The sequence below is a fragment of the Lissotriton vulgaris genome, chromosome 8, assembly GCF_964263255.1.
Source record: "Lissotriton vulgaris chromosome 8, aLisVul1.2, whole genome shotgun sequence".
In the NCBI taxonomy this organism is placed as follows: Eukaryota; Metazoa; Chordata; class Amphibia; order Caudata; family Salamandridae; genus Lissotriton; species Lissotriton vulgaris.
The window spans coordinates 527,819,898-527,842,845 of NC_141696.1; the positions used below are offsets into that span (position 1 = coordinate 527,819,898).

At 45.1% G+C, this 22,948-nt stretch overlaps 1 protein-coding gene across 4 annotated transcripts in view; it reads left to right on the forward strand.

Annotated features, from left to right (window-relative positions):
* The first annotated feature begins 9,719 nt into the window (after positions 1–9,719).
* The window catches only part of AP1S2 (adaptor related protein complex 1 subunit sigma 2), a 148,193-nt gene continuing 134,964 nt past the window's right edge, over positions 9,720–22,948 (forward strand). For 2 of the 4 annotated variants that reach the window (XR_015299291.1, XM_086934332.1), the window contains exons 1-4: positions 9,737–9,816; positions 11,537–11,715; positions 15,859–15,967; positions 21,106–21,243. Coding sequence is in view for 2 of the 4 variants with exons in the window: in XM_086934332.1 (XP_086790458.1) it covers positions 9,790–9,816; positions 11,537–11,715; positions 15,859–15,967; positions 21,106–21,243 (453 nt within the window). In the remaining 2 variants the exon portion in view is untranslated. Of the gene's footprint in view, positions 9,817–11,536; positions 11,716–15,858; positions 15,968–21,105; positions 21,244–22,948 lie in introns of all 4 variants that reach the window. The other 2 variants (XM_086934331.1, XR_015299290.1) reach the window with 2 other exon arrangements.

Genomic DNA, 22,948 nt, shown 5'->3' on the forward strand with positions numbered 1-22,948 from the left:
GCTCCCCCTTGAATTTTTTACACTTGCCCATATAATGATTACACAGGAAACATTGTTTGGGTAAAGAACTGCTGCAGGTTTATTTTGATACAACAAAAAGTATGACGTTTTAGTGGGTTATCTTACGGGCGATCCAGGGCAGGCAGCCCCTCGCTGCCCCGCCCGCCTTATGAGCCAGCCGGCGCCGTGGGTCGACGCCCGGACAGTGCAGCCTTTGCTGATCCCCCTTACGGATCATGTGATCATGTCTTATACTCCCGCCCCTTTCAGGGCGGAGCGTGGCATGGCACACCCCTGGTTGGTCAGGCCCCCCAACCGCCCGAAGGACTAACGGGGCGCCATCGCGGTTTTCCCGGAACCTCCCTGCGGCTCCAGGTCTTTGGCTCAGGCACCCTTACTGTGCCAGACAGAGGTACCCTTAGTGTACCCGTCTGCCGCAGAGGTACCCTTACTGTACCAGTCTGCCTCCAGATATCCCTGTAACTCCGCCACAGCTCTGGAGGAGGCTGCCGTCGATGACAGAGCCCCCCCACCTCAGAGTTCCCCACTTACATCCAGCAGCTTCCACTGTCTCCTGCCGTCAAGGAGAAACATATCCATCCTGACTTTGCCACATTGACCAGACACTTTCATAGTTATGTTCAAATTATGCCTGGTGCCCCTAACAATGGGGTCACAAAAGGAAGAAGGAATAGTGCAAGGTGTCCCTCCTAAGACATTGCACATTTCGCGACGTGCCAACCGCAGATGGCCGGACCCTGTTATCCATCTGAGACCCTAGCTACTTATACCAGTAATGGTGTCGAACTACCAGATTCGCTGGGGACCCATCTATGTATTAAGACTGTCGTTGTTACCTGCCCACGTCTAGACATGGAGCACACATCTTCAACCAGGCCAACTGTTTGCTTACTGCATGCTTTTTAGTTGCATAAAATAAATAAGCTATCAAATAGCGCACACTCCCCCGGAGATCAGAGTTCTTTTACTATCGCATTAGTCGCATTACGGAGGCATACATTTTTAATTTTGAGGCTTTCAACGAACTCGAACCTAGGTCCTCAGCTTCAGATACGGCCGCCCTAGCCGTCAAGCTACCCTCGAAGAGTCGATAGCTTCCTTGCCTAGCCAACTGGGAGCTAGCAGCCCCCGTCCTTGTCCGCCCAGGTCTCAACTGCCCTGTGGACATTCCATCCTTTCGGTGCATTATGAGGGACATTAAGGCTAAGAATGACACTTTATTGCTGGCAATAAAACAATGAGGATGCGGGAGACCCCTTACAGTAATCACTCTCATTTTACCAGCAAGTAACTCCAAGAAGACCTTGGTTTGAGGCAGCCTTTGTGAGATAACCCAATTTTGGAGTGTGCCTCCCTGCAACCCTTCACCTTGCGCCCTGTGTTCCCCCCAGCATCACTGAAGGGTTTCTTTTAGATCCAGTCAAAAACCTTGTATCTGCTAGTTGGTAGTCACTTACTAATTTCAGTACTATTAGTGAGCTGCTGCTGTGTTACCGCACAGCAAAGTGTGTGAGTAAAACCCTAGGCAATCAATAACAGTGGCAAAACAAGTAATATCAAATGACAGTAAACACTAAAGGTGAACAAAAGGAATTAAAATAATCAAAGTTTTAATATAACCAATTAAAAATCCTACAAATACATAACATTTTCATGAACATATAAAGTGGACATAGTAATATAGGGGGAGACCAGAACAAATCCGCCGCCACCGCCGAGAGTCAGTTTCACTTACCTCTCACGGCCATTGAGGAAGGCAGAGGACATTGCCCACATCGCCGCCACCGCCAAGAGTCAAGGAACACCGGACTCCGCGCCGCCGCTCCGGGAGACTTCAAATCCCGGCAGGCACCGCGGCGGCGCGTCTGAGTGACGCGGCAGCGCCCTGTGAGCGCAAACTGAGACGCAGAAAAGGAGGAGCACCCCGGCAGAGCGGGGGAGACCAGAACAAATCCGCCGCCACCGCCGAGAGTCAGTTTCACTTACCTCTCACGGCCATTGAGGAAGGCAGAGGACATTGCCCACATCGCCGCCACCGCCAAGAGTCAAGTTACACCGGACTCCGCGCCGCCGCTCCGGGAGACTTCAAATCCCGGCAGGCACCGCGGCGGCGCGTCTGAGTGACGCGGCAGCGCCCTGTGAGCGCAAACTGAGACGCAGAAAAGGAGGAGCACCCCCGCGTCGCGGGACGCGAGCGGGACGCCCGGGGCGAAGCCCGGGCAAAGGGCGGGCCCTCTACGGCCCTCGTCGGCAGGAGGAGGCAGGGGCAGGGCCAGAAACTCTGCAAGTGTTCTGACTTCGCTCGTCCCTCAAGTAAGTCTAGTGCACGCTATCCATATATATTATACAGTCTGAGCAATGTCTAAAAAACCTGCAGCAGTGCAACTAAACAAGATAAATAACTACATGGTACAGACTGTTCAGAAAATTAACATGCAAAGGAGGGAGTCTTTGGGGTTGAGCCAATCGCCTGACTTGCTATGCCCATCACCACCTACATCCGCTTCCATCCTGCTTGAGGGAACAATAACACAGGACATTCATATTGTAGACCCCACAGCTGATATTACACCCCAAGTTATACCCGGATCACCGGAGAATGCAATTCCGGCCCTCGAAGGCTTGCCTACTGATCTTAATATAGATACTGATATTGATCATGACCCAGAGCAAGACACACAGTCACAGGTCTCCGTCCTAGATCAATCCCTTACTGGACATACTGGCAGACCTAAACGTCAATGTACAAAGAATCCCTCCAAGCGGGGGGGTTTACGCTCAGGGACTAAGCGGAAGAGGGCAACCACCCCAAAGCATAAACAAGTGACTCTTGCTGAGGAACACCTTATCAGTTCCCCCGAGGAAGCCCTACTTGACAAAATCGCTGATCTCATTGAGATGAAAATCAATATCATGGTTAAACCTCTTATATCCAAGATCGATAAACTGCAAGCAGAGGTCAAGAAGTTGGGTGCACTCCAAAATACAGTTGCAAGTGGTATTGAGAAAGTCACTACGTTAATTACTCACTTGGATAACAATCCTAGAGGAGCTGAAGTAGGAAGCGATACGGTTGTTGGGGATGGAATGGATCTGCTTGGGGCGAACCCAACGCAACAAACACCATCAGTAGCACTTGAGGGCTCCATACCAGCATGCTCCACATCAGACCCAACTCCTTCGCCTAATATTCCTCCCGCACAAATACAAGTGCAAGTGCAAGCTCAAACCACGGATCCATTGCAATTTATCGTTGAGGCCACACCCGTGGTCTTGGTCCTCGCAAACGTACCCCCTTTAGAAGGGGGCATAGCTGAAACTTCAACTTCACTTTGCAGTAAAGCCCTACACTGGTTAACTAGCAACATGCGACTAGCACCAGGGGGGAAACACCATCTAGCAAGCGTGATTAAATCTGCAACCAGGGTTCCTTGGCTGGGAAACCGGCCAAAAAAATTGAAAGGGGACTGTGTGGCAGTGAGCTTTTCAAACCCAGACGTTCTTCCCAATATTCTTGCAAATATTCTTCCTCCTCAACGAAGAAGAGGCACTGTGGTTCCCCTCACTTTGAAATTTTTTTATGGAGAACAGCAGAATGTCTCTTTCCCAAGGACCCCCGCCCCAGGGTGGGACACCAACTGGGATTCTCACCTTAGATGGGGACAAGACTTAAGGAACAACGCCTCAGTTCATTGTCATCAACCCCCAATGTTTAACCCTGTTACACAGCCACTCGAACTCTTTAACCGTTTTGCGCCACTTTCATTTATGGACCAAAATGATTGACTTTTGCCAGCCGGAGAAAATAAATCAGAGGGTTCACAGCCTGCTCCTGGTCCTTTAGCTCATTCTTCAGTAAGTGTTGAGGTCCGAAGAATTATGAGCTGGAACATCGCCGGGCTTAGAGCCAAATTTAAAGATAAGAACTGGCTGGACCTAATTAGAAATTACGATATTCTTGCATTCCAGGAAACTTGGGAATCATCAGATTGTCTGGCTATAGATGGTTACTCTCATTTTTATGTACCTGCAGATCCCAGCAAAGCAGGAAGAGCAAGGGGTGGGTTGGTCATATATATTTCACTTGATGTTAAAGGAAAAGCGAGGCACATTAAGTCTAACAATAAAAACTGTTTAATGGTTGAATTGAGCTCATCAAACTCCCATCCTATTTTACTGATAAATTTTTATAATTCTCCAGCCAGTCAATTTCCTACCGAGCATTTAGCATCCCTAGAGGACCTCTTATCGACTTATAATGTAAACAGTTCTTATGGGTACGAGGTGATTCTCATGGGAGATTTTAATATTCATCCTTGCCAGGCGGGTTGCCAAAGATAAACAGAGGAATCATTTCTATATTCCTCCACGCCGCATTTCGAACATACGCCTAGTGGCGAGGCTCTGGAACTGTTTTTGGCTACTTTTAACCTCCATGAATTTTGTACTTGTTCAAATGATTTACGGTTGCCGACTTATGAGGGCAAGGATCGAGGCACAATTATTGATTACATTTTTGTATCTCTTAGAGTTTTATCTGACGTTTTTGTTTGTAAAGTCTTAACTTCTGTTTTTAGCGACCACAATCCCGTGATTTTAGAGGTTTTAGCTCAGGGAGTTTTGGGAAATAGGACGTCTGATAATTTTTGTGCAACAGACCTTGTGCTGAGAGACCAAAATCGAAGGCTTAAATGGGACAAAGTTACCCCTATAACCTTCTTACAAGACACACTGGCCAAGGTCGAAGGAGAAGTTGCCATCTGTTTAGACAACAAAAATTCCAGCGCTACTGTGGTTGAGGCCTTTAGCGCTATTTGTAAACAAGTCAACTCAGATCTGACCGTGAAGGTAAAATCAAATAAGACAATGGGCCCAAAATGGTTCGACACAAACTGTTCTAAGGCTCACTCAACCTTACTTAAAGCCTTAAAGAACAAACCCAGAAACAGAGCATTGGTAGCATCCCTAAGAAAAAAATATAATTTGGCTATTAGAAAGAGGAAATCCGAGATAAAAGATGAAGCCTGGAATAACCTGTTACTGCCTGAGATACAGAAAGACAGTGCTAAATTCTGGGCAGTGATAAATCATCCGTATTTTGTAGGGTTAGACCATCAAAGAGCGGATTGCATCATTCCAGATGAGCAATGGGTGTCACATTTTAGCAATATTTATCGTCACAATGATAAGATTATAGAACGTGCACTTCCTCTTTCTCTTATGCCAAATTCTATCTCTCCTTTCACTCAGGAAGAGGTAAAAAAAGCTATCAATGATACACTCTGTAAAAAGGCACCAGGACCAGATGGGGTTCCGGCAGACTTTTTCAAGAGTGCCCCTGATTTTAGCTCAAAAATTTTAACTAATGTTTTTAATGCTACACTGGAATTTATCTTCCCCTCTAGCTGGGCAAACTCAACCATAGTGCCAATTTTCAAGAAGGGACAGAGGACAGACCCGGCTTGTTATAGGCCAATTTCTCTTATTGACTCGAGTGTAAAAATTATGGGGAGAGTCCTACTATCAAGACTGACCCTTATTTTAGAAAGTAAGGGCATTTTATCTAATGCACAATATGGTTTTAGATCCAAAAGAGGAACTTTAGATCAGTGCCTAAATTTAGAATTAATTTTAAACAAGTATGTAATCGCCAAGGAGGGGTCTTTATACATGGCCTTTATGGACCTGTCATCAGCTTTTGACCTGGTCAACAGGGCAAAGCTGTGGAGGATCCTTTTGGCCATGGGTCTCGACCCCCCTTTGGTCGAATACCTGGCTGAGCTACATAAGGATCTTATGACCTCAGTCAGAGTTACTCGGGAAGGAAGATGCACTTGTCACTTTAAGTCAGAGAGGGGGGTCAGGCAAGGGTGTATACTTGCCCCCCTCCTCTTCACTTTATACATCAATGACCTAGAGGCAGTAATGATAACAGCCCACAGCGATATTCCGCGTGCAGGGGAGACAAAGATTCCTGTACTCCTGTATGCGGACGATGCTGTCCTTTTGGCACGCTCCGGAGTTGCGTTAAACAAACTCCTTGCATCCTTCGGGGCTTTTATGTCATCTTTGGACATGAAAATTAATACAGACAAATCACATGTAATGATCGCTGGACCCGCAGGAAGGAAAAGAAAGTTACCAACTTTTTACTGTGCAGGAAAGGAGGTTAAGAGAGTTTCCTCCTTTCCATATTTAGGAGTCACTTTCGACGATAGGGGAACTTGGGGCCCTCAGCTTTTGGTCAAAAGCAGCGCTGTCGCTAGAGCGACCGCAGGGCTGCTGGGGTTTGCCAAAAAGCTAGGCGCCTGCCCCATGGAAAGCATCATTAAAGTTTATAAATCCAAGTGTCTGTCAGTTGCCCAGTATGGCTCGGTAATCTGGGGATATACCAGCCCAGCTAAAATACAGATTGTAGAAAATACATTTTTGAGATCTTTGCTCTCTGTCCCCCAATCAACTCCGACCTTCGCATTACATATAGAGTTAGGTTTGGGCTATATCTCAGATATATTAAAACTAGCCCCAGTGATTGGTTGGATAAAAACATGGCTCAATCAGGAGCTCACTTTAAATCACACCATCTTAAAAGATTGTTTAGCCCTGGATAGAGCCCTCTACATTCCTTGGTTAAGATACGTTAAAATGCAGCTTACCTTGGCAGGCCGCCCGGAGCTCTTCTCTTCTCCAGAGGGGATAACTTATGGCGATATAAATTCAGTCAAAAACACCCTGGCAAATTTATATGCCATGGAAAGGGAAGAAGTTGAGCTAAAAAAGATTATGGTGAGGAAACATTGTATGCTCTCCTTAGCTCCAGGAATGGAACCTTATCTCATTTTTACTACAAATTCTTATCATCGCTTTCTCTTAACGAGATTCCGCTTTGATTTAATCCATTTTGTACTGGGTAACTTTAGAACTTGGTCGCGACCAGAGGATGCCGATCCATGCGATTGTGACCACTTCTCAATACAGGATACGATGCACTTTATTATGTTCTGCGGACATTATACTAAGATTAGGAAAAGTTATCTGCTCCCTATTTTACGTCACCAGGGCTTCATTCAGGTTAAACCAGCCCTGTTGTTTTTGCAACTCCTCCCTAATGTAAAAGTAGCTTTTTCAGTGGCTAGTTTTTTGGTTGCAGGCGCACGTCTAAATAAGCACCGCACAAGGCACAGGCACTTTATCTTTGAAAAATGAACTTCCTCTCTTTTCTATTTACCTAAATGAACAGTGCTTTTATAAATCCTTCGTTTTAGCTTTTTTAGATATTTATGTATGTTGTATTGTAGTATACCTGTTTTTACAATATTGATTGAATGTTTTAAATTTGTTAAAATGTTTTGTGCCTAAATGAAAGTGTATGTAATCATGGTATGTAACATTGCTTGCTCTTTTATGATTTTCAATAATCGAATAAAGAAAATTGACTGACTGACTGACTGACATAGTAATTAAAAAACATTTCATTCCTAATAATACATTTGAAAATACAATTCATTAAATTAATAGAAAATCACACTGTGGCGAGTGTAATTCGACGTGCGTTTCGGCGTGACGACGCCTTCTTCAGGAGCCACCCAAATGTGTTGTTATTGTTATTAGAAGAATATCTTAAACCCTACATGTTAGGGGGACGATCAATTTATTAGATGCTCAGCTGATGTCTGGGTCATCACGTCATAGACATTCCTTCCGGGAAAACATCAGAGGGCTGTAGGACGCTATCTATATAGAGACCTGCACAAGTAGGTGGTGTAGGACAAATAGAATCCCGGAGCACAGCAAACACATCACCATACCCGAATATTAGATGAAAACACATTTAGAAATTGGGAGTGTATGCCCATGGACTGTCAATAACTCTTGCCAGCGTGGGCATGAGAGAGCTGGCCTGTATAAACCAAAGCCGCTCTAACCAGGGGTGCCCCCAACTACGTTTTTACCAAGGGCAACTGATAGTCATATTGCCTGTGCCGCGGTGCACGAGAATGCGTCCATTCCCTCAAATCCTACAAAATGCAGCGTAAGAACACGCCAGGTCCCCCCCAACATCCTGAAAGCGACTGTGCGCTTTCCCAGGCCGCTTGCTGGCAATGTGAGCTGTTGCTGATTGATGGTATCTCCGCGTGCGGCATGTGCCTACTGCTCTCACATGTGCTGTTGTTGTAACAGCAAGGGGATGAACAGGATGAGTCTTTGCTGTAGTTTGAGGTGTAGGCTGAAAATGTTCCTATGGAGCCTCGAGCATGGAGCTTGAAGAGCAATGGCGCTTAGCGTGGATCTGCAAAGTCCGACAAATGGAGGACCCCTAGTGCCTGAACTATGCCCCTACTGACCAGTATGTGTGTACTATCAGGTACCTAAAGCTTTATTCTATCTCAAGCAAGGAATGGCCACCCGCTGCTCTCAATCGCTCCAGATTAGCATTGTCTTCATGGCAAGTCTATCAAGGCTAACTTATTACCAAATATAGGTCCTGCCCAACACTTGATAGACATGATTGCTTCCTTGGTGTGGGTGATGCAGCCGGCCTATACTACGCTGTGGGATCCTGCTCTGTGGACCCGTGGCTGCTTACCCGGTCGTCCTATACGCCCAAGGATAACTCAGGAAATGCTTTAATTCAAATTGGTGAGACTGTGCAGGAGTTGTCTTGCGTCTTCGCCAGCACAAGGGACCCAACAGGCAGGTTGGCCCTGACTAACCTTATGGCTTGTGCCGCAGGCACTGTGTCGCAGTGCAACTGATGTTATACTAACCACCAGGGCCTACTGCTGGGCTGTGTAAATGCGGGCCAGGGAGACCTTAATCAATCGACTTGGTGTGGATGGAAGCTAACATTACCCGGCTTAAGTGGAATCCCTTTGTCAATCACTCCTGACAAGCTCTACTTGCTCATAAGGATCCGGAGACGCCTCCTCCCCATGAGTCCTGCTGGGGATGCTAACCTGCCCCAAACTCTGTGGAAACAGCATGTGCAAGCTAGCGACAAACGTCGCAACGCTGCCACCAGCAAACCGCCCCCAGCACACGGGGCATACCGTCTTTCCCTGGCCTGACCGAGTTTAGGAGTAATACTGATGTCGAAGGACCCCTCTCTGAGCGCTATGCTTGCACCGTATCCACTACCTCACTATTTCAGACCAGCCTCTGTATGGTGCATAGCGAGTGCAGAAATAGAGCCTGACCACTACAAAGAGGAGTTTTGGGGAGGGTTGCCCCAAGGAAATTTGGGGGGGGAACAGGTGCATTCATACAAAACATTTGTCATTATATATCCAATTATATTAGGTTTTAAAGCATGGTAAAAGACAATGTTACATAAAGCAAAGGGGACTACAAGGTGTAGGAGTCACATGCCAGCCATACTGGTAGGCATTTTTGAAGAGCGCTTGGTCTGGAGAAGCACCAACTCTGGATTCAGAACATAACACCGTGGCAAGGGTTGACTTTAATAATAAGAGTGTATTTCTACCCCCAAAAATCTCATATGTTAAATTACAAAAATACAGTTAAAAAAATTGCTTAATTCTGTATTTCTGAGCCTCTTCGCGCATTCTAAAACATCGCTCACGGGAAGGCACAGACAGCCGCACAGTCAGCCACAACAACATCGGGTAGCAGCGGAATTTCTAAGCTTCCGCTCCGCCATCTCGGCGTGTGACGTCAGCGCGTTCTCGCCTCTCATCGTCAGCACCGCCTTCTCCTTGTCAGTCGCAGTCGCAGCCCGTCAGCCGCAGTCGCGGTCGCAGTCCGCCAATGGTCAGTGGAGGGGAAGCACCAAAGGTTAGTGGAGAAGCTGATATGTATAGAAAGGTTTAGTGCTTGGTTGAAAAACAGGGTTGTGCTTTGCTCAGTGATGTATTACACTTATCTTGCTTTGCACAGGATTTGTAGGTAGATCCTTGTACCGTGCTTTCCTTTGTTACCTTGAGCCTCTTGCTTCGAGGGAGAATTATTGAGGTGGAACGAGTGGATAGTACTGCCAAAATATACTGTAAAGGCTTCTGCTGCTGCTTCAATCGTTTCACTAAAACTTTATTTTGCTTACCTTTCCGTTGCCTTTCTAACGGGACATTTTTAGTTTTTGATGTGTGCACCCCCCCCCCCCCCCCGACCCCCCTCATACATACAATAATACACCAGCAGCCCTATCAAGAAAAACAATCCCAGCCAGCATGATTCTAGAATTCTCTATCACTAGTTGAGCGCTGGGTGTGAAAATCGGGGTTGGCCAAACATTTTGCTCTCACCGCAAACCAAAATCGGGGTGCCTAATGAATATGAGTTTATGCAACTGTTGGAAGTAGGCCCTCTTCACACTACCCGGAGTGTTGCTCACCTGCCTATATGCCCCATTATCTTCACCTCTTCTGTTTTTTTTTCTCTCCAGTTGATACATACTTCTTAGCAGTATATCGTTGCCTTATATTTTCATGTCGTAAAAGCTTTAGACTTTAATCTGTCCTGAAGCATTTCCGTTCTACTTTTCCAAATGCAATGTCTTCTTTTTTCCCCGAACCTTCCTCCCAAACTTCTAAAGTTTTTGGTGAATGCTACACACTGTCTGCAACTAACTGTGTAATTCTGCAGACACTATCTAAAGCTGTCATTTCCACATTAGCTTTCACTCCGTGCGTTTCCTTTTTGATCTTTTTTTTCTATTGTTTTGATTGCTTCATACCTGCTTTTCTTGTTATGTACTTCAAAACAGTTCTGCATTACACATCACTGGCCTGCTGGAAATGTCGGCATAGAGGCTGAATATGTGGAGCCCGAATTTTGATTTCTTCACTTACCAGTTGGATCTAATTTGAGCCACTTTGATAGTCTGTATGAGAAACGGAGAAGCTCACTAATCTGCTTCACTTTCCTGAATTAACAATCATACTCTACTTGCAAGTCTCCACATTTACACCATTACTGCAACCTAGTGCCTACAGGCATTGCAGTTTGCTATGTTTATTGAAAAAAGAACCCACTGATTGCATCACCTGTTACAACCCAGCCCGTCCTCCAGACCCGCAAACCTAATGTCTCCTCGCCACTGTAAATCTCCTTTACCATGTAGGCTGAAGTCTGGTCACATTCTCTCATTCCACTACACCTATGTTGCGCTCTTCCTATTCAATGAAAGTTTTTTTTTTTTATCTCACTGAGCACCTTAAAATTGAGATTAAAAAATCACCTGCTTCAAACGTAAGATTCTGCTATCTCTATATTTTTCACTGCCAGTCATGTGCTCAGTGCATCATGCATACCCAAGAATTGTATCAGATGTTTAAGGTGCAGTGTAGCACCTTTAAGAATTTTGTAATGTCTCACTCCTCACTAAGATAGCTTGTTGTTAATTATTCATTTTAAGCTTCATATGAATGACTTGATGTAACCTCGTTGAAACATTTCAGTTTACATTCTGTGTAAATCAATGGACAGAAATACAAACCAGCCTTATTTGTCTTGAGTAAAACTTTGTTGCTATCTCACTTTTTGTTTCACTGATCAGATGCAGTTCATGCTGCTTTTCAGCCGCCAAGGCAAGCTGCGGCTCCAGAAATGGTATGTGCCATTGTCAGATAAAGAGAAGAAAAAGATCACCCGGGAGCTGGTGCAGACCGTATTGGCCCGCAAGCCTAAAATGTGCAGTTTTTTGGAGTGGAGAGACTTAAAAATTGTATATAAAAGGTAATTGGCGCTACATTTTTAATGCTGCATCAGACTGGCTTGGTTGAGGAGGAGAAACCAAAGGAATGCGTTTGCTGCCAAAAATACCAGAGTAACAAAATGATCGTTTTAAATTGATTAATATTGCAAATTAAGAAGGTATTAGATCTTTGGCCTATGCAATATTGCTAGACATGCATTGTGACCAGTTGGGCACATCCTGTACGATTCGGCTACATCATCTGAAATGTCTATGGGTTCTTGTGGTATTGTGGACATTTTTCTGCTTGGATGTCCATTCTTCTGCTTGGATGTCCATTCTTCAAAGGGTTGAAGAATTGTCTACACAGTTGAAAACTTATAGAGACAGGAAATGGAGACCCCCTTCTTTTCAATATCTTTACAGTAACACATCAAGCTTTATTTTGTTAGTGAAGACCATGTACAGAGCTGTTCAGAATGTAACAAAGGGGCTGTTCCGGATATCCAGTTTTCGGTAGCCGTCTTCCCTGATGGCGGGTCAGATTACACCTAACAAAAAATGGAGCTGAGAACTGAGTGTTTCAAAAAGATTAACATTTTGATGAAAATGTAAGCCCAGGTAACTTCTGCTAGACTATGTATATATTCTTGAAAGGAACCAACCTGCGTTCATACAGAGCTCCATTAGTTCACATCTAGAGTTATGCTTTAACCAGTTTAGTGAAGATAGGGTATATTTCTATCTTGGGACAAAAAAAGCTGCCTTTTTTGGGGGCAAGTCCATGTAGTAATTTGCTGTACCGCTCTCCAAGATACTTGGTGGATTTATCAGTCATGCAGATTTAGCACAAGGAAATGTAGTGGTGATGATCACTATATCACCAGTCGAAGGTCTTCTTCAAAGCAGTAAAGAAAAAATACTTTGTGCTTGGGTTTACAGAGAAGAAGCAGCCTTTATTCAGCGCAGATATGGTGCTGACATTTTTTTCCCACTGAGATTGTTACATCATGCTTTGACCCCCCCTTTCTTAACTGTCTTTTTGCAGCTAGCTAGATAATAGTAATACTTGTTACACCTAATTCTGCAATGCTACTAGATCATAGTCACAAGCACTGTAGAAAAATAAATACTATTGTAATTTAATTACTAAAAATAGTAATTTGAGGTAATCGATGCATGAATATCAAGTAATATTTTTTTTTCTATGGCACTACAAAAACCTCTTAATGCTCTTGGTTAAAAAACTATAAAAAGGTGAAAGTGCAATGGTACGTGTGGCTATTAGCCAAACATGTGTAGTGGAGGGTGCGGATAAGTTGTCGTACACTCTGGCTTTGGCCCGGCAGTATCACTAGTACTCTGTCATAAGATCACAGTTCAGAAGGTTGATTCTTTTAATTGATTTGTTTTCAGCATCTTTTTCGAAATGAGAGAGTTTAGTAAGATCACACATATGGATTAAGAGTGTTTCAGAGCACAATGGTATGTTGGCATATGCTGCTATCCCAGATCCCTTTTCAGAACGCTTTATAGTTCGTGCACAATGCTTAAACTTGATCAGTGATGCCACTAAGAGCCAATGAAGTGTTGTTTAGTGAAGAATTGATGTAGTAAAATTTTTCTTCAGATTAAGGATAGATTTTGCTGTCTCTGAACTTCCTATCCAGATAATTTAGGAGGAAGCAGCCCAGTTTCTCGCCAATATAAGCAATTGTGTCATCTCCAACCTTTAGTTCCAGTAAACTATCATAGACGGCTAGACATTGGACCCTTTGACAACTATGCTGATGGAGTTTCAGGCAGGATGCTTAATTATTGTATGTCCGATTTCTTATGTGGCAGCAGGTGCTGCTCCCAGCAAAATTGGGCATTGGATTTGGTTGTTATATTACAATTTGATAAGTTCTCCCTTATTCGGTATTTTAGTGCCCTGGCTCTTATGGATTTTGTTGTGAATTTCAACCGCCTTTTCCAGACTAAGGTTTACTTGTGCATTGTCAGCATATATCCGAAATTCCTGCTGATAATGCTAGAGTAATTGTGCCAGTGGTCGCATTAAGATGTTGAATATGTGTCTTTTAAAATTCATGGTGCTTTTGTCATATAGTCTTAAAAGCTCTTTTCGAGAGTAGCTACCGCTTATCTCGTGCAGTCTTTCAGTCGTGTTTTACGTTGGAAAGAATAAACTAGCTTTTTATTCGAGCGCTAAATACATTTGTAAAAAGGTTCTTAGAATGTGAGTTAAAGGTGTAGTGGAAAGTCTGAAGAGGAGCAAATTAAATTTCTCACACTCCAAACCACACAAACAAAAATCAGGTACAAAAACAAGTACATTCAATAAACAAATGTAACCTTTCTAGTTTGATTATACCAAGAGTTTGAGACCTAAACCATAACTGAAGCTATTAAGTCTGGAATGCTCTAGTGAGATTCGGGGTTTGATAAGGGTGTGCTCAGTTCTCTTTGACACCTGTGGTATTATATTCAAAACAGCACACCGCGTACCTTGTTATGAATTCATGTATAAGACCCTTGGTTTACGGTTTCGGAGAAACTGACCGTTGCCACGAAATCCTTGTTGGCACTGCAGTATTTACAGTTGAGGTAGTACATTGTGTTTTCAACCAGTGGTTGAGACATTTTTGTTTCTTTTTTAAAAGAGCAATGGTTTTTAAAGTCACGGTTTTGCTGAATCTGAACGGTCCACCCAGCCACAAAGCCCTCCTTACTTTTCTTCATGCATGGTCCTGGTCTGGTGTATCTGTAGTCATTCTCTGTGCTGAGCGCCTTTCAGCTCAACCCTTGTTTGCATTTCAGTAGTCTTCTCTTTGGTCATGGACTTTTATTTGTTGATTGGCCGCTGTCTGTTTGCTTCAAGGGAATGGGTAGCCTTTTGAGATTGGCGGCTTAACTGACCTTTATTGTCAGACCTCTGACACAGGTTTGCTTAACTTCCGGTTCACCAGTCTACCCAACATGAAATGTGGAACACAACATTTTTGACTCGTACTGTTGTGAAGCAGATGTCTATAATTCTAAAGTCTTATGTTTATGAACTGATACTTGTCAGTCAAATTGATGGTGCATGTAGTCTACCTCTCAGGAACGGTGCCTACACCCCGCTGTTGTATTGTGACAAGAGGATTGCACAATATGAAGAAAAAAAAAAGATGCTGAATCAAATTTGTATTTGTGGCTGATTTGCGCGCTGGCAGCCTGTTTTAAAGTTAGAATCAAATAACATTTTGAAGCGGAACTGTGTCTGAGCACTGGGTTAGTCTCGTGATCCCAGACAGGGATTACTTCGGGCTCTGATCTGCCTTCTCAGTTGGATTACCTCACATGGTTCTAATTGCACAGTCACTTATTTTGTGTTTCGACATGCCCAGATTGCTAATTGTTTTCTGTTACAAATGATTCAACTCCTAGTGTTCTCTGGCCTTTATCCAAAGCACCTAGATCGTACATTATTTTGCTACACTGTTGCAACATCCTCTGGTGTAAGACACTGAAGGCAACATGTGTAAACACCATATTTGAAAAACCTGATGTTTTATAAAGCTGTTCACTTGCTGAGGAGCATCAGCTACATAGGACGGTGTGAACTGATGAATAGCGAGAAATAACTTTTTATGCCTCGATTTAAATACACATTTGTCACTAACTACTGCTGGCATTGCAGGTATCCATCATTCACTGAGACCGCATTGTGGCAAACTAAGTTTTACATTTATTGTCACATGTAACTTGACGTCATCGACTTGGCGATAAGACATTTAAACTATCGGAGAATTGTTCTAAATGCTACTGACTGCCTCCATTTTTATTCATGTTCTCTCTGCCAATTTCGGCATTAATCATTGCTGTTTAGAGCCAGTGACTTACAGGAATGTGACCAATTGTAGGATGCACAGATGTGCTTTTCTGTAATCAGTATAGGATTATAAATCTGGCAAAATTAGTTATTTGTAGTTTGCAGTTCTGCAAAGGAAAACTAATCTTTGCTCCTCTTCATGGATACCAAAAGACAATAAAGTTGTACCAAAACTAACATTGTCAAAAGCCAAACATATGCAGAAACGCTGTTTTGCAAGCGATTCAACACTTATGTATGTGTGCCGTGGGTGGTACATGAATTAAAAAATGTCTCATCTTAATTTTTGTGTGTGTGCTTTTTGCAGGTATGCAAGCCTCTACTTCTGTTGTGCAATCGAAGATCAGGATAACGAGTTGATTACACTAGAAATAATTCATCGTTATGTGGAACTTTTAGACAAATATTTTGGCAGCGTAAGTGTTTTGTCATTTCACCTCTTTCTGCAACAATTGTGTTTATCTATACATAAGCAACATAACTGTAAATAACAATTTGTATTTCCAACTTTTTTTTCAACTGTTTTTGGCTCAGACATTTACCCGCAAATACAAGCAAGCTTATCAAAGGCTGCGTGGGTGTATCTAGGGCACAGCTCTGAAATGCTTGTTTCTTTTTTTTAGTTCTATGGCAAACCTAAATAACATACCCTGAATGTTGGCTTCTCATATGGCCCAAAGTCGGACATCTGTTTCACCAGTAATTCACATTCGAGTTCACTTCTGGATTCACGATGATGGTGATGACTAGGGCAGTAAAGGATCCACTTTTTAATTAAATGAAGAGAAAACTGGCCCTTACACCTTTTATGGACGAACAAGATGTTTTCTGTCATGAATCAGACCAAGAGGTGATTGAGTTTCTCGCCAGAGCCTGAACGGTAATGGCGTTCTTTCACAAGCACATTCAGTTAGTTGAAGACCCTTTTGCATTGCTGGAACTAACAGTCCTTCCCATTAACTAGTCGATCTGGGTCAGAGGATGTTGGAACATTAGATAAAGCCAACAGGGCAAAAGTTACCTCTGCATGCAAAAGTGTAGTAGGGCTATTAAAAGCTGGGAGAGAAAGCACACTCTCTCGCTAGTAAAAGGGGCAATCTCTTTAGTTGTTGTGAAATGTTATATACCACTGCAGAAGGAAGGACCTTGAAGTAGGTCTAAGTTTGAGGGTAAATTCTGCAAAGGCCTTTAATTATCACTTATTCTGATGCCGACCTTGTGAGATAGGAAGTGTATTAAGTCTGCAAATTGAGTTCATCTTTTTTCCAGCAGCAGCCCGTGCAGAGAAGAGTGGTGGGCCTGGTTGGAAGGGAGGGGGGGAATCCGACAGCCCACCACGAGAGAAAATTAAATAATTAAATCCCAGACTGGCTTTACCGCTCTTACCTGCACAGGTCTGTCAAAATCCCCCACCCGGCTTTACCGCTCTTACCTGCACGGGTCTGTCAAAATCCCCCACCCGGCTTTACCGCTCTTACCTGCAAGGGTCTGTCGAAATCCCCCACCCAGCTTTACCGCTCGTACCTGCACGGGCCACGGCTGCTTCTTTCATACAGCCAAATTATGGTTTGAGAAACTTCATCTGCACTCGATCATGGGGCAGGACAGGCAGTAGTGGGCATCAGGCATTTCCCCAGTGGGCAGCCAGGTTAGGGGGCCGTTTTAGGCCCGGGGGGGTTGTTAGCACCAGGCCCCCTACCTTCGTGCCAGCCGAGCTCTTTGCCAGGGCGGATTTCGGTTCCCAGTCTGGCCCTCCTTCACATACATGTCCTTCAATACATAGGCTTCTGGAGGAAGAAGGGATATGGGGATGTGGCATCATGAGTTACATTTCTTTCTGCCGCTCGTACAGGTACACTGAAATTCCAATGTATCTGATTTATTGAAGGTGGGTGATGTATATATAGTGTTACTCGTACATGTATTCCCTCTTTTCTTGGCACTTTCTTTTTGTACCCTCTTTCTCTTCTGCTTCCATTCCCATCTTTTTCTTTCTCTCTTGTACTCTTTTTCTCTCTCATCTTACCAAGCATATGAATTCCCCAGTTAGGTATTTGCTGCCTTGCTTTTCTTATCTTGTAAGCCCCTGCAGTCTATAGTTAAAATTTTTGATTGGACATTTGCTCATTCAGAACATTCGTAAAGATAGTTTTATCTTTGCACCCACTCGCTAGCAGCGACCAACCAATGTCAGTGGTGAGCACAGACATTCAGAGGCAAAGGGCTAGGCAATACTTTTTCATCCGTTTTCTCCTGGCCGAGTGACAGTCTGATCGCTATCATTGGACTGCAACAGGAAAGCGATTCATGGGCGCAGTGATTGTGTGGAGTGGCATATTCTCTTGTCACAATTAATAACAAGCATTTCCAATGCACCGGTTTCGCCTTTGGTAAAGTTAGAGCTATTGGCATTGCTCTTGACATTATTTTTATTTATGTTTTTTTAACATAAATAAATGACATTGTCATTTACAATGCCACTAGCTTTATCTCTCGCAAATGACACACACACACACACAGCCTCTCACACACACACCCACACAGAGCCCCCCACACACACAGCCACAGAGACCCCACACACACAGCCACACGGAGCCCCCCACACACACAGCCACACAGAGCCCCCCACACACACAGCCACACAGAGCCCCCCACACACACAGCCACACAAAGCCCCCCACACACACAGCCACACAAAGCACCCCACACACACCCACACAGAGCCCTCCACAAACACCCACACAGCACAAGCAGGCAACAGGGGCACACGGAGGCACAAGCAGGCAACAGGGGCACACGGAGGCACAAGCAGGCAACCGGGGCACACGGAGGCACAAGCAGGCAACAGGGGCACACGGAGGCACAAGCAGGCAACAGGGGCACACGGAGGCACAAGCAGGCAACAGGGGCACACGGAGGCACAAGCAGGCAACAGGGGCACACGGAGGACTGATGGAGGGCCCCTGACACGTAGGGGCACTCTCAGTGGATATCCCGCCCCCTCCATCGCGTTGCTGGGGCTGCCGGGGCCTGCGTTACACCAGCATCCAGTGTGTGCCATAACTCGAGCTGAGCATCACCACCGTTTCTACTCCCAGACATAGCTCACCTTTCTTTTCTCATGAGTTCGCCCTCTCCCTGTCCTCAGTCTTTCCTCACTGGCCCCTGCTGTCCTTTACATCTGTTCATTCATCTTCGCCCGTCCCCTCTCCCTCATTAGTACCTGCTCCCCATTTCATCCGTATTCTCACTCCTTTATCTCTTCCTACTGTCCTTTTTATCAGTCCAAAATCTATCTCTTGCTCATTCGTCTCTGCACCCCGTTTATACGTCTGCCCTCCCCCTCTCTTATTAGTCCGTGCTCTCTTTCACTCATCTGCCCGCAACTGCCCTACTAGTTTGTCCTCTCCTTTCACCAGCCGACCACTCTCCGCTCACTCATCCCCGCTCTGCCTCCCGCCTGTCGCCTCTCACTCACTAGCTCCTGCTCTCTTTTAACCAGTCTGTCCCCAGTCAGTCAGTCTACTCTCCCGTCAATGTTCCCTGCTCGTTCCTCCTTTCATCCGCATATCTACTCTCCCCGCGCTCTTCTTCTTCACCGTGCCCTCTCCTGCTCACTAGCTCCCGTGAACCTTTCCCCCGTCTGCCACTCTCCCCACGCTGGTATTTTGTATCCATTCACCATTCGACCCCCCCCCCCCGGCCCCCTGCTTTCACTCTCATCCGTCTGTCCTGCCTCTCCCTCGTTGGTATCCGCTCTGCATTTCATCCGTCTGTCCCCGCTCCCACACTGCCTCCTGGCTGCGCTTCTCTCAGCAGGCCGTCCCCGCTCCACTCACTGGTCCTCTGCTCACCATTTCACCCGCCTCTCCCCACTAGTCCGGGCTCCGCTTTTCATCATTGGGCCTCTCTCTCAACTCTAGTTGTAGTTCATCATTCGCCAGTCTGCTCTCTCCGCCCACCCCCCAAATTCGACCCTCCTCTCCGTCCGTCTGTCCTCTCTCCCTCGTTAATATCTGTCCGTCTGTCACCAGTGCCTGCACACTGCTCTCCTTCACACCAGCCCATAATCTCCGTCCCTCGTTTGTCCCTCCTCTCTTTCTCCTCAGCTGGTCCCCTCTCCCTCATCCGTCCCCGCTCTCTCCTTTTTCCGCCCATCTATCTCCTGCTCCTCTCACTGGGTCGCGTTTTGCTTTCGGCAGCCTCAGCCTATCCTCTCTCCGCGCACTCGTCCCTTCTCTCTCATAATATCCATTCGCCTCCCTCCCACTCACTATGATCTGCTTATCTTTGTCACCCAACAAGTTGCTGCTTTCCTTGCCTCTCCCCGTCGGGCCGTCTCTCTCCCAGTAGAGATGCATTTCTGAGCCGTGCTCACCCATCAGCCTTCCTCCTCCCCATCCAGCAAGGGTGCAAGGACGTGCAAGGGGCCCGCAACCCCCAGCTGGAGTGAAGTGGGCTCCTCTCAACCCCCCTGGGCCCCGGTGCCACAGCTGCACAAGTAATGGGGCGCCCTCGCCCCTTCTCATAAATGTTATATAATGTCCGCCCCTATTCACCTTGCACCTAACCCGCTGCCGTCACTAAATAGAAAAAACAGCGCCGTTGTCGCCCTTTGCTGGCGTTGTTTCTGCTTCAATCCCTGCTCACAGACAAAAGGGTCCAACCCTAAAAAAACACCGATTAGCCGAGGCACTACTCACTGCGGGCGGCGTGGTGGTGCTGCAGGGCTCTCCCGCCTCTGATGCCGCCGGGCTCCCTCAGCTCACGGGAGCCCGGCAGAGCGCCCGCCATGGTTGTTCTCCTGTCTCCCGGGCTGAGAAGCACAGGGGCGGGGGCGGGAACTGACAGCGGGAGGGGGGGTCGGGAAGGCTTTCTCCGTCCAACCCTAAAAAAACACCGATTAGCCGAGGCACTACTCACTGCGGGCGGCGTGGTGGTGCTGCAGGGCTACCCCCCTCTGATGCCGCTAGGCTCCCTCAGCTCACGGGAGCCCGGCAGAGCGCCTGCCATGATTGTTCTCCTGTCTCCCGGGTTGAGAAGCACAGGGGGGGGCGGGAACGGACAGCGGGAGGGGGGTCGGGAAGGCTTTCTCCGTTGGCGGTCGGCCGCGGAATGGCCAAAAAAAACCTGGTCAACAAAAAAAATAAACCCCGCCCACGGCCGCGATGACATCGCAGAGGCGGGACGGAAAAAATCGCGGGGACGCCCACGAATCTGGTCCCGCCATGACAGATAGATCTCTGTTCCAATGGCTAGCCTCCATTTATGGAGCTAGCCAATGGAACAGAGGGCGGGACTAAGAGTACACTGTAGACATAAGATTTCTCTGGGGGCGGAGCTAAAGCTCCGTGCCCCAGGCGAAACCTAAAAAGTTAAAAGGAAATAAGTTCACCTGTGCTTTTGAACAAAAGTGAACTAAAACGTGACGATCAACTGAGGAATGGGAAATTCATCCAATGATGTAAACAGGAAGGATTTTAATATGATATTCTAGTCGGTATAAATTATGGCACATTGACCTCATTCATTTGTGTGTTTTTATTGTTTTCAGGTTTGCGAGCTCGACATCATCTTTAACTTTGAGAAGGCCTATTTCATTTTGGATGAGTTTCTGCTTGGAGGGGAAGTTCAGGAGACCTCCAAGAAAAATGTTCTCAAAGCTATTGAGCAGGCGGACCTCTTACAGGAGGTAAGAACGGGACTTCTTCGACCTAAGCACGCAAGCATGCAGTGCTCTGGTCAAAGACAGCTCTGTCATCTCCTCTCGACCCTGCTACTTAGTGATAGATGTGGCTTTTTTGCATGCCTAGCATGTCTTGGTTTTGTCTCGTTCTGTTTATTTGTGATGTACTACCTAAATAAAATTATTTTTATTAGTTTTGTATTTAATGTGTTTATCTTTGCTGGCTTGCTTAATGGCGTCATCTTTCTTTCGAAACCTTGTTTCCGGTTTCAACATCTCTGCTGTAGCTTTGTACGCTGTTTTTTTCCTACCGCAGATCGCCGTTTCAGTTTCTCCCCTTTCTGTTTTCCATATGTTTAGCCCCTCCACCACTTGTTGAATTGATAACTGTATTCAGTTTTGCTTTTTATTTGTCATAAATCTGATGCTGTGTGCTTCTTTACTGTTTCATTGCTGAAATCCAGAAGGTAGACTCTCTTCTTTGAGGCTTTTTCCAGGTATAGTTAATTAACACTAACCCTTCTAAGACTCTGTATCTAGATGTGTAGGTACTATACCAAATTAGATTACATTTGCCAGCACTAAAGTGTTTTGTGTAGCTCCTAGAAAATTATTTTGACTTTCAAAATCGAAAACTGATACTTATCCTAACGTGTCCCAATATGACAATGTAGTAGCCCAGTTTGTAACCTCTTTACATATTGTTCTATTTGTTGCTAGACCGTGCATAACCCCCCCCCCCCTCTCAAGAATTTGCATTGAGATTGTCCAAACCTGCATTCTTATCAGGCCAGCAGACACCTTCCTCATAGGCGTCCACAAGTAAAATACCATTTTATTAAGGTTCAGTAAACTGTCCTGCATGGACCATTAAAAATGTTAATCATAGTGCATTTACCATCATAAAGGGTGTGAAAGTCATATTACACAGTGCCCAGGACACAACGTTTAGGGTCAAGGACAATAGGTTCTCATGCTTATTTTGCCTTTGGACAAGTAAGTCCAGCCCCCTGAAGCACAAACCCTTTGGCTGCCGGTTTACAGTACAGATCTGTAAAAGCATTATCAGCCAATTGAGCAAGGTGTATATTTTTACATGTATATGGATTACATTTGTATATATGATTCATTAATGCCATTTGCATAACTGGCAGCGGTTCTGATACAAAACTAAAAATCTGAGGCTACTTATAATGCTCCCTGATTACAAGCAGCAGCCTGACCGCAAGATTGGCGGTTCTCTTTCCAACTTAAAAGAAGCTTTTGATAAATTGTTGTGCGTAAAAATGTGTTTGATTCGTTCAATATTTTTTTAAAAAAACTTTATTTCAGATAATTAGTGCAAAATCATTATGGGCAACATGAAAATAAGGGGCCTAATTCTTAAAGCCAAGATATTGCAAATGTAGATATTTCCTTGTATGCATGCAGATTTTTTTAACTTTCAAAAATTTGCAAACGTTAACTGAAGCATTACTGAAAACCATTCTCCCAGAAATCTTTTATGGTTTCCTTTTTTTTGCATAAGCAAATACGTATATATATTCGGGAAACATCGTTTACAATGTACGCATTACAACACATGTCGTTACAACAAATGTTTTACAACGCGTAATCCCTTACAACGCATGTCATTACATCACATAATCCACATAATCCATTACAATGAATTCCCCAAAGTAACGCCCCAGTGGTGTTAGAATAGTAATTG